The sequence below is a fragment of the Oncorhynchus keta genome, chromosome 12, assembly GCF_023373465.1.
Source record: "Oncorhynchus keta strain PuntledgeMale-10-30-2019 chromosome 12, Oket_V2, whole genome shotgun sequence".
NCBI classification, from domain to species: Eukaryota; Metazoa; Chordata; class Actinopteri; order Salmoniformes; family Salmonidae; genus Oncorhynchus; species Oncorhynchus keta.
The window spans coordinates 7,066,279-7,079,270 of record NC_068432.1 but is presented as its reverse complement, the minus strand read 5'-3'; the positions used below and the strand labels follow the sequence as shown (position 1 = coordinate 7,079,270).

The following is a 12,992-nucleotide window of genomic DNA, read 5'->3' as shown; positions in this document are numbered from 1 at the left end:
AACATTAGTTTAACTACTGAAACCCATATTGGGCTAACATACTGTGTTACAGAGGAGAAATCAAATTATTTTTTATTTTGCTAACTAATTAGCTAAATTACCTAACTAAACAACTACCTGTAACCATATCTATGACTAAAAATAAAATATTTTGTATCTCGGTTGTTAAACCTCTTCCCTTTTTAGTCATAGATATGGCTAGTTACTAAACAGCAAGCTACGCCGTTTACAACTAGCAACCTAAAGCTAGGTTTTCCAGCAGACGTTAGCACATTACTGGAGTTGGCTAGCTAGTTAGTGTAGTATCTGGGATCTACATCTGTTTATATTAGTTACTGTGCTGTTACTAAGCAGTAATGTATTATGGCAGTGTTATGTTACTACACCTAATAGGAAATGCACAATGCGCACTGGGGTGCCGGGAACTGTAGAGCACGAGGGGTTTTGACTAAACGAAAACTAACTGTACTCACGCCTCCTGCCTGGTCATTTCTCCACAACACAAATATTACAGTTAGCCTGGTGCCTGCTAACTTATTATGCGCCGTGAGTGAGACATTTAAGCGTGTTAAGCCTCGCAAGGCTGCCGGCCCAGAGGGCTTCCCTAGCCGCATCCGCAGACCAGCTGGCTGGAGTGTTTACGGACATATTCAATCTCTCCCTATCCCAGTCTTCCTGACGGACCGACCCCAGGTGGTGAAGGTAGGAAACAACACCTCCATTTCGCTGATCCTCAACACTGGGGCCCTACAAGGGTGCGTGCTCAGTCCCCCTCCTGTACTCCCTGTTCACCCATGACTGCGTGTCAATGCAGGCCTCAAACTCAATAACTTTTGTAGCCAACAGTAGTAGGCCTGATTACCAACAATGATAAGACCGCCTACAGGGAGGAGTTGAGGGCCCTGGCAGAGTGGTGCCAGGAAAATAACCTCTCCTCAATGCCAACAAAACAAAGGAGCTGATTGTGGACTTCAGGAAACAGCAGAGAGAGCACAACCCTTTCCACATCGACGGGACCTCAGTGGAGAAGGAGATAAGCTAAGATAAGCTACAAGTTCCTGCGTGTACACATCACTGCAATGATTCAACCACACAGACAGTGTTGTGAAGAAGGCGCAACAGCACCTCTTCAACCTCAGAAAGATGAAGAAATGTGGCTTGTCCCCTAAGAACCTCACAAATGTTTACAGTTGTGGCATTTGCCATGGGCATACTGCCTATCCTCCAGGACACCTACGGCACCCGATGTCACAGGAATGGCAAAAAGATAATCAAGGACATCAACCACCCAAGCCAAGGCATATTCACCCCGTTAACATCCAGAAGGTGAGGTCAGTACAGGGGTATCAAAGCTGGGTCAGAGAGACTGAAAAAATTGCTTCTATCTCAAGGCCATCAGAATGTTAAATAGCATTACTAGCCGGCTACCACCCGCTTACTCAACCATGCACCTTAGAGGCTGCTGCGCTATATACATAGACATGGAATCACTGGTCACTTTAACAATGGGAACACTATTCACTTTAGTAATGTTTACATTCTGCTTTACTTATTTCAAAAGTACAGTCGTGGCCATCATTTTTGAGAATGACACAAATATGAATTTTCACATTCTGCTGCCTCAGTTTGTATGATGGCAATTTGCATATACTCCAGAATGTTATGAAGAGTGATCAGATGAATTGCAATTGATTGCAAAGTCCCTCTTTGCCATGCAAATGAACGGAATGGTACCAACACTTCCTCCGAGAGCAACTTCTCCCAACCATCCAGGAACAGTTTGGAGACGAACAATGCCTTTTCCAGCATGATGGAGCACCTTACCATAAGGCAAAAGTGATAATTAAGTGGCTCAGGGAACAAAACATGGATATTTTGGGTCCATGGCCAGGAAACTCCCCAGACCTTAATCCCATTGAGAACTTGTGATCAATCTTCAAGAGGCGGGTGGACAAACAAAAACCCACAAATTCTGACAATCTCCAAGCATTGATTATACAAGAATGTTCTGCCATCAGTCAGGATGTGGCCCAGAAGTTAATTGACAGCATGCCTGGGCGGATTGCCAAGTCTTGAAAAAGAATGGTCAACACTACAAATATTGACTCTTTGCATCAACTTCCTGTAATTGTCAATAAAAGCCTTAAACACTTATGAAATGCTTGTAATTATACTTCAGTATTCCATAGTAACATCTGACTAAAATATCTAAAGACACTGAAGCAGCAAACTTTGTGAAAATTAATATTTGTGTCATTCTCAAAACTTTTGGCCACGACTGTATATACAGTATTCTATTTTACTGTATTTTTGTCAATGCCACTCCGACATTGCTCGTGCTAATATTTATACAGTATATTTCTTAATTCAATTATTTTACTTTAGATTTGTTTCTATTGTTGTGAATTGTTAGTTACTACTGCCCTTTTGGAGCTAGGAAGTCAAGCTTTTCGCTACACCCGTAATAACATCTGATAAATGTGTGTATGTGACCAGTAAAATTTGACATTGATTTTGACTTGTCAAATACAAAACACACATTTTTTAAATTCCATTTCGAGAAAGTTTTGAAGCATTTTTAGTAGCGTGCCCTTACTAGCACGACCCAGGCACAGACTCACCTGTACGATGTCCATAGGACAGTCTCGGTCTCGGCAGGACTTGAGGCTGTCCTAATATTAACACCATACTCTGGCATTGGTTTATAGACTAACCCTCTGTTCTCTCCCATGTAGACCTGCCCCTGGTCAACCTATCTGTTGAGCCCCAGCCCATACTGGAGGGCAATCTGGTAAAGTTTCACTGCTCTGCCAAAGCTAACCCACCAGTCATCCACTACAGGTGAGATAGTACACCTGCATATACAGACACACACACACACACTCTCTCTTTCTCACACACACACACATATCTATTTTTCTCTCCGATTTAAATCTTTTGGTTTGAGTGACCCAAAATCTCCACTTTTTGATGCACTTGTGTTCAGTAGGCCTATATACACACACACTATCTACATTCCTCTCATGTTTATGCATACAGGCTGCTTTAGGAGTTCTGTAGTCTCTCTGTCCAAGTTATGCTGCTCTACTGGGGAATAGCACAATAAACAACCACATACAGTTTACGTCAGAAGTTTACATACACTTAGGTTGAAGTCAGTAACACTCGTTTTTCAACCACTCCACAAATTTCTTGTTAACAAACTATAGTTTTGGCAAGTCAGTTAGGACATCTACTTTGTACAAGACACAAGTACTTTTTCCAACAATTGTTTACAGACAGATTATTTCACTATATCACAATTCCATTGGATAAGAAGTTTACATAATCTAAATTGACTGTGCCTTCAAACAGCTTGGAAAATTCCCAAAATGATGTCATGGCTTTAGAAGCTTCTGATAGGCTAAATGACATAATTTGAGTCAATTGGAGGTGTACCTTTACCTCAGTGCTTTTTTGCTTGACATCATGGAGAAATCAAAAGAAATCAGTCAAGACCTCAGAAAGAAATTGTAGACCTCCACAATTCTGATTCATCCTTGGGAGCAATTTCTAAATGCCTGAAGGTACCACGTTCATCTGTACAAACAATAGTACGAAGTATACACACCATGGGACCACGCAGCCATCATACCGCTCAGGAAAGAGACGTTCTGTCTCTTAGAGATGAACGTACTTTGGTGTGAAAAGTGCAAATCAAAACCAGAACAACAGCAAAGGACCCTGTGAATATGCTGGAGGAAACAGTTACAAAAAGTTCTAAATCGACATAACCTGAAAGGCCGCTCAGCAAGGAAGAAGCCACTGCTCCAAAACCACCATGAAAAAGCCAGACTATGACTTGCAACTGCACATGGGGACAAAGATCGTACTTTTTTGAGAAATGTTTGGAGGAAAAAGGGGGAGGCTTGCAAGCTGAAGAACACCATCCTAACTGTGAAGCAGGGGGTGGCAGCATCATGTTGTGGGGGTGCTTTGCTGCAGGAGGGACTGGTGCACTTCACAAAATAGATGGCATCATGTGGAAGGAAAATTACGTGGATATATTGAAGCAACATCTCAAGACATCAGTCAGGAAGTTAAAGCTTGGTCGCAAACTGGTCTTCCAAATGAACAATGACCCCAAGCATACTTCCAAAGTTGTGGCAAAATAACTTTAAATTACTCTGTTTTAATACCCAATTAAAATCAAACACTGTAATGAATTTCCTCCTCTTCTTCCGAAGAGGAGAGGCGAAACGGATCAGAGGACCAATACGCGGCGTGGTAAGTGTCCATGGTTCTTTTTAATACGTTAAGGTACACATGAACAACTGACTACAAAAAACAAGAAATGTGAAAACAGTCCTATCTGGTACAGAGACAGAGACAGGAACAATCACCCACAAACACACAGTGAAACCCAGGCTACCTAAGTATGATTCTCAATCAGAGACAACTAATGACACCTGCCTCTGATTGAGAACCATACTAGGCCGAAACATAGAAATACCCAAATCATAGAAAAACAAACATAGACTGCCCACCCAAACTCACGCCCTGACCATACTAACTAAATACAAAACACAGGAAATAAAGGTCAGAACGTGACAGTACCCCCAAAGGTGCGGACTCCGGCCGCAAAACCTTGACCTATAGGGGAGGGTCTGGGTGGGTGTCTGTCCGCGGTGGCGGTTCTGGCACGGGACGCGGACCCCACTTCACAATTGTCTTAGTCCGCCTTATTGTCCGCCTCCATGGCTTTCTCACCATGGCCACCCTTATCAATGACCCCACTGGACAGAGGGGCAGCTCTGGGCAGAGGGTGACTGGCGCCTCTGGGCAGAGGGGGACTGGCGCCTCTGGGCAGAGGGGGACTGGCGCCTCAGACTCCGGCAGCGGCGCCGGACAGGCGGGACACTCCGGCAGCGGCGCCGGACAGGCGGGACCACCTGCAGGGAGGAGACAGAGAGACAGCCTGGTGCGTGGGGCTGCCACAGGAACCACCAGGCTGGGGAGACCTTCAGGAGGCTTGGTGTTAGGAGGAGCCTGAAAGACCGGGCTGTGGGGGAGCACTGGAGCTCTGGTGCGCAACCTTGGCACCACTTCCCCAGGCTGGACAACTACTCTAGCCCGGACCCTCCAGAGTGCAGGCACAGGTTGAACCGGGCTGTGGGTAAGCACGAGAGATCTAGTGCTTACTACACGCACCTCTCCCTTAGGCTCCACTCCCACATTTGCCCGGCACGAGCGGAGCGCAGGCAGAGGACGCAGTGCACCCTCCCAGCACCCCGGAGACACAGCACGCAGAGCCGGCGCAGGATAACCTGGACCAAGACTGCTTACCGGCGACCAGACCCGCTGAGCAGGCACCATACGCCCTGGCTCAATGCCCACACTCGCATGGCTCTTTCGGGGGGCTGCCCTATAGCGCACCGGGCTATGGGCACGCACTGGCAACACCGTGCGCTTAACCGCATAACACGGTGCCTGACCAGTAATGCGCTGCTTATCATAAGCACGAGGAGTAAGCTCAGGTCTGCTACCTGGCTCAGTACCACACCTCGTGTGCCCCCCCCAAAATAATTTGGGGCTGCCTCTCGTACCTGTCGCACTGCCGTGCTGGCTTCACCAACCTCATTCTCCTGTAACCTTCCTTGCATTGCTCCATCGAATCCCAGGCGGGTTCCGGCACTCTCCCTGGGTCAACCGCCCACCTATCTATCTCCTCCCAAGTTGTGTAGTCCAGATTCTGCTCTGATGCTGGCCGCTGTTGTTGCTGCTGCTGTCGTCGCTGCTGTTTACCACGCCGCTTGGTCCGAGTTGGGTGGGTGATTCTGTAATGAATTTCCTCCTCTTCTTCCGAAGAGGAGAGGCGAAACGGATCAGAGGACCAATACACGACGTGGTAAGTGTCCATGGTTCTTTTTAATACGTTAAGGTGAACAACTGACTACAAAAAACAAGAAATGTGAAAACTCAAAACAGTCCTATCTGAGACAGAGACAGGAACAATCACCCACAAACACACAGTGAAACCCAGGCTACCTAAGTATGATTCTCAATCAGAGACAACTAATGACACCTGCCTCTGATTGAGAACCATACTAGGCCGAAACATAGAAATAACCAAATCATAGAAAAACAAACATAGACCGCCCACCCAACTCACGCCCTGACCATACTAACTAAATACAAAACACAGGAAATAAAGGTCAGAACGTGACAAACACTCTGTCAATTCATAAGGATTTGTAAGACCCTTATTCGATAATAATGGACAGAGCCCAGTCTTAAAGTCAATCAGCAGAGTTTATTCACAAGAGTACTGAACACGATACAGTTTACCACAGGTTATAAACTGAAAATGACGTCATTAGTTCCAGTACCAACGCGTCTCTTCTGCCACCCTGGTACAAAGGCAGTATCTCAAGCCTTCCCACATCGTCTCCCTACCAATTTAATATAATTTATGGCCGAGCCAAGGTCTTCTTGTGTAGATAAGCATTCTAGCGAGTCTGAAGATATAGTTAATTCATTTCTACCAAGGAACAGACAGTCATTGTTCTAATTCTTGATTATATTTACACACATTATGTTCAGTACTAGGATTAAGAAAGAAAATGAATGTATATACAGTAACATAATAGTATTCTGATTAATACATATACAGTAACATAATAGTATTCTGATTAGTATATATACAGTAACATAATAGTATTCTGATTAGTCAGTCCTGATTTGAAATGTATACATAATTAGTCATTATTGATTAAAAAAATCCCGTAACACCATCAAAGCCCTGACCTCAATTCAATAGAAAATTTGTGGGCAGACCTGAAAAAGAGTGTGCTGTTACACTAGCTCTGTCAGGAGGAATGGGCCAAAATTCACCCAACGTATTGTGGGAAGCTTGTGGAAGGCTACTCGAAATGTTTGACACAAGTAAAAAAAGAAATAAAGACAATGCTCCAAATACTAATTGAGTGTATGTAAACTTCTAACCCACTGGGAATGTGATGAAAGAAATAAAAGCTGAAATAAATCATTCTCTCTACTATTATTCTGACATTTCACATTCTGAAAATAAAGTGGTGATCCTAATTAACCCAAGACAGGGAGTTGTTACTCGGATTAAACATCAGGAATTGTGAAAAACTGAGTTTAAATGTATTTGGCTAAGGTGTATGTAAACTTCCGACGTAAAAAAGTGTGCTCAATGTACCCAGATCTCACCTTAGACCTTAACTTCTTGACAGCAGCTGGCATCTCATTTATTATAGATGGGCGGGGTCCCTGAGACGATGGCGGTTATATCTCTGCCATATGCCTGTGCGGTGGGGGGGGCAAACAAGCGCTGACTGAGGAAAGTGTGAGCTAAGACAAGCATTCATTTTGGTTAACACCCAGCTGACAGAAACCCTAACCAAAAATAAGATGAGGTCTGTCTGCAGTATGCATGTTGAAGGGATTGTGTCATCTACCATCATTGACTTCCCATTATTCACTTCGGGAAGTTTACCCTCACCTCGTTTTGTTATAACATCTTTGGTCTGACAGACATTTACGTAACACACAGAAGGCATTGAACAATGTCAACAAACATGGCTCCACACATTACTGGCAATTAGCTTAGCATTAGCTTATCATAATCAGCACAACATTCAAAAAAGTATTTTACACACATCATTTGATTCCGTGAATAAAAGAGTAAATTAATAAATTATTAAGACACAAACCATTTTCTGAAAGTGATTTATTGATACAGATGGTGTGTGCTGGCAACCAATCACATCAACCCTGATACTCGCTCGGAGTCATTCAGTGTTGTTGTTTATGTACAGTTGCGCAAAAAAGTATTTAGTCAGCCACCAATTGTGCAAGTTCTCCCACTTAAAAAGATGAGAGAGGCCTGTAATATTCATCATAGGTACACTTCAACTATGACAGACAAAATGAGAAAAATAATCCAGAAAATCACATTGTAGGATTTTTAATGAATTTATTTGCAAATTATGGTGGAAAATAAGTATTTGGTCACCTACAAACAAGCAAGATTTCTGGCTCTCACAGACCTGTAACTTCTTCCTTAAGAGGCTCCTCTGTCCTCCACTCGTTACCTGTAATAATGGCACCTGTTTGAACATGTTATCAGTATAAAAGACACCTGTCCACAACCTCAAACAGTCACACTCCAAACTCCACTATGGCCAAGACCAAAGAGCCGTCAAAGGACACCAGAAACAAAATTGTAGACCTGCACCAGGCTGGGAAGACTGAATCTGCAATAGGTAAGCAGCTTGGTTTGAAGAAATCAACTGTGGGAGCAATTCTTAGGAAATGGAAGACATACAAGACCACTGATAATCTCCCTCGATCTAGGGCTCCACGCAAGATCTCACCACGTGGGGTCAAAATGATCACAAGAACGGTGAGCAAAAATCACAGAACCACACGGGGGGACCTAGTGAATGACCTGCAGAGAGCTGGGACCAAAGTAACAAAGCCTACCATCAGTAACACACTACGCCGCCAGGGACTCAAATCCTGCAGTGCCAGACGTGTCCCCCTGCTTAAGCCAGTACATGTCCAGGCCCGTCTGAAGTTTGCTAGAGAGCATTTGGATGATCCGGAAGAAGATTGGGAGAATGTCATATGGTCAGATGAAACCAAAATATAACTTTTTGATAAAAACTCAAACTCATGACTCCAACCTAAGTGTTTTTAAACTTCCAACTACAACTGTAAGTGTATGTAAACTTCCTACTTCAACTGTATATAACTTGCAAATATTGTCTAATCCAAGTGTGCAAAGCTCTTATGGTGCTTTTCCATTGCATGGCTTTGCCGTGCCGTGAATATCACAATTCCTATTTAATTTGAATTTTCCCATGGCCCGCATGATTCCTGGACCCAAGCATGATATTCATCCTTAAACAATGTAAGGAAAACAACAATAAAAGCAATGCAGACACCAGGGGAAAAAAGTTTATATTTCTATTCTGACTAGAGAAAATGTCTGCATACTTGACCTTGGGAACCACTCTTTGGGCTCTCATCAAAGAGAGAAATTTGTCCGGCTCATCTAGCTAATCCTAATCTTACATTTGCATAACATGCCTCATACGTAAATTGTCTGCAACAGTGAAATGAGTGACAACTACTTGAATTAATGAGGAGGCAGAACGCACCTCATTTCAAACTGTTGTTTGCAAATAACTTGAAATAGACCAGATTAAACATATTTTAATAGATAATTAGTAGGCAATTTGCCTTGGTTTGCAGGCAGCACATGTTAACTGTCCTGTTGCGTAACAATCACATTTTGGAACAGTGAGCGCATTCTGACATCACACACTTTTAAAAAACTCACGCTGAGGAGACAGCATGATTTTTCTGTGTTATATCATCAATTTAGTCTATAGGCCAGGAGAAACTTTAATCCATTATTTGGTTTGTTTTAAACAGCCATTTAAAATGTCAGCTAAACATCACTGTGAGTGATAGGGGCAGCGGTACTGAAATACTGAACTTCCCCTTGAAGACCACAAATATTTTTGACCAAAGTCAATTTACAAGAGAATCCTAGCCAAATTGAAAATCCTTCCCCTTCAAGAGACAATCAGTAGCTGAAAAAATAAATAAGTGTACTCTTTGTTTTTGCAAAAAAGCTAAGGGATAGGGCTGGAGAAATGTTACTGCTCTCAAATTCATAAACAGAGCTATGGGTGCAGGACTGACCATCCATGGCATCAAAACTATAGCTTTAACCATGTTATATATGCTATATAGTGTTTACATTGGAGTAAATCAAGCTGATATTTTGCGTTCTGATAGGATATTTACGACTTAAAATGGGTAAATTCCCACCTTCCACTTGATTACGAATGCAGCATAAGTCTCCCATTGACATCAACCCTGCAAACAAAAATGAATAGTTACGATGTCCCCGAAACATAGTGCTCAGAATACTGTTTTATGCTCCTGTCAAGGTTTTGTCTTGTTCCCGGTTTGTTCCCAGGATATCCCCAAGAATGATTTTAGGACATTCTCTGGACGTTGTGTCATGGACCACTTTTTAATGACTTTATACTGCGACCAAACTGAGGCCTATACTGAAAGTCCATTTATCGTGTTGAGTATAACATCATGTTTTAAAACTGGTTAGGGATAGATGGGACGCAAATGTCTCAACTGGCCAATTGCCAGGGAAAATGCAGAGTGCCAGATTCCAATAAAATACTATAAAATTCAAACTTTCATTAAATCACACATGTAAGACACTCAATTAAAGCTACACTCGTTGTGAATCCAGCCAACATGTCAGATTTTAAAAATGCTTTTGGCGAAAGCATAAGAAGCTATTATCTGATAGCCTGCACATCTGCACCAGCAGTAAACAAAGGAGTTAGCATATTTCAACCCTGAAGGCTCTACACAAAACGCTGAGATAAAATATAAAACATGCATTACCTTTGACGAGCTTCTTTTGTTGGCACTCCAATATGTCCCATAAACATCACATTTGGTCCTTTTGTTCGATTCATTCCATCCATATACAGTGCCTTTGAGAAAGTATTTGGCCCCCTTGAACTTTGTGACCTTTTGCCACATTTCAGGCTTCAAACATAAAGATATAAAACTGTATTTTTTTGTGAAGAATCAACAACAAGTGGGACACAATCATGAAGTGGAACGACATTTATTGGATATTTCAAACTTTTTTAACAAATCAAAAACTGAAAAATTGGGCACTGTATATCCATAATATATAATAATAATAATAATATATGCCATTTAGCAGACGCTTTTATCCAAAGCGACTTACAGTCATGTGTGCATACATTCTACGTATGGGTGGTCCCGGGAATCAAACCCACTACCCTGGCGTTACAAGCGCCATGCTCTACCAACTGAGCTACAGAAGGACCAAAATGTATATCCAAAATGTCCATTTATAAAGCGCGTTTGATGCAGAAAAAAACAGCTTACAAAAATGCAACATCACTACAAAATATTTCAAAAGTTGCCTATGAACTTTTCCAAAATATTTCAAATTATAAAAAATGCAACTTTAGGTATTTTTAAACGTTAATAATCGATCAAATTGTAGACGGGGCAATCTGTATTCAATACAGGAATGAAAACAAACCAGCGCCACTTTTCACATCTTGCGCAACTCACAAAAGTGTACCCAGTTCCTAGTTGGCCTACATCTTCATTGCACAAAGGAATAACCTCAACCAAATTCCAAAGACTGGTGACATCCAGTGGAAGCGGTAGGAACTGAAAACAAGTTCCTAAGAAATATTCCTTGGCAATAACAAGTCAGGGAACAGAGAGAGGCAAAAAAAAATCTGAACTGTTTTATTCCTCAAGGTTTTGCCTGCTACATAAGTTCTGTTATAATCACAGACATGATTCGAGTGTTTTCTATCCAAATCTATGAATAATATGCATATCTTATATTCTTGGCATGAGTAGCGGGAAGTTGAAATTGGGCACGCTATTTATACAAAAGTGAAAATTCTGCCCCCTAACCCCAAGAGGTTTTAATGTTCCTAGAACGTTTTTAGAAGGTCATTGAGAGAACGCATTGCACAAACCCTAAAAGGGACCTTGTGTAACATCTCCTAATGTCCTTAGGACGTCCCCTTTTTGCCGGAAATGCATGACTGAGTGACAATTTGACTTAGTAAGTTGAGATTTGCTCTAGTGTGTATATGAAAGATACTTACTTAATTCTTGGAACTACCCATCCCGGATCCGGGAGAATTGTCATCAACTTCACAAATTAGTATAGCGCAACGGTCAAAACATATTACTAGAAAATATTCATATTCATGAAATCACAAGTGAAATATAGTGAAACACAGCTTAGCCTTTTGTTAATCACTCTGTCATCTCAGATTTTGAAATGATGCTTTACAGCCAAAGCAAGACAAGCGTTTGTGTATGTTTATCGATAACCTAGCATAGCATTATGTCCAGCTAGTAGCAGGAAGCTTGGTCACGAAAATCAGAAAAGCAATCAAATTAACCGTTTACCTTTGATGATCTTCGGATGTTTTCACTGACGAGACTCCCAGTTAGACAGCAAATGTTCCTTTTTTTCCATAAAGATGATTGTTATACCCACAATACCTCCTTTTGTAGGTTACGTTATGTCGAAAAATCCACCAGAAATAGCGGTCACGACAATGCCGATTTATGTCCATAATATCGACAGAAACATGGCAAACGTTTTTTATAATCAATCCTCAAGGTGTTTTTCAAATATCTATTCGATAATATATTAACCGGGACAATTGGCTTTTCAGTAGGACCGAGAGGGATAATGATTACCTCTGTCTTTTATGCAAGAATCACTCTGAAAGCCCTCAGCTGGCCACTGACACAAAATAAAGGCCTGAAACTATGTCTAAAGGCTGTAGACACCTTAGGGAAGCCACAGAAAAAGGAATCTGGTTGATATCCCTTTCAATGGGCAATAGGGATGCATAGAAAGACAGGGGTTTCAAAATAAGAGTCACTTCCTGATTAGATTTTTCTCAGGATTTCGCCTGCAATATCAGTTCTGTTATACTCACAGACAATATTTTTACAGTTTTGGAAACTTTAGAGTGTTTTCTATCCTAAGCTGTCAATTATATGCATATTCTAGCATCTGGTCCTGAGAAATAGGCGGTTTACTTTGGGAACGTTTAGTTTTAAGGGGTTAACGGTAAGGGCTCAGGTATAGGCAGTGAGCAAATAACAGCTGTTTAGGACAATTAAAAGTTACACTTATACCACTGCATTTTTGAATACTTGCCTCAGATTGGCAAAGATTGTTCTGGTGTGCATTCATTTTAGGCAACCAAACAATTGGAAAAGTTATTGTACACCTCTGAAGTAGTTCCCACAATAGCCACCTTATCACTGTACTAGTGGTTAGCGCATTGGGCCAGTAACCAAAAGGTTGCTGGATCAAATCCCTGATCTGATGAGGTAAAAATCTGTTGTTCTGATCC

At 41.9% G+C, this 12,992-nt stretch overlaps 1 protein-coding gene across 1 annotated transcript in view; it reads left to right on the top strand.

The window, feature by feature from the left end:
- The window catches only part of LOC118390918 (kin of IRRE-like protein 3), a 264,822-nt gene that overhangs the window by 212,072 nt on the left and 39,758 nt on the right, over nt 1-12,992 (top strand). The window contains exon 6 of the mRNA XM_035781736.1: nt 2,736-2,841. Coding sequence (XP_035637629.1) covers nt 2,736-2,841 — 106 coding nt within the window. The remainder of the gene's footprint in view (nt 1-2,735; nt 2,842-12,992) is intronic.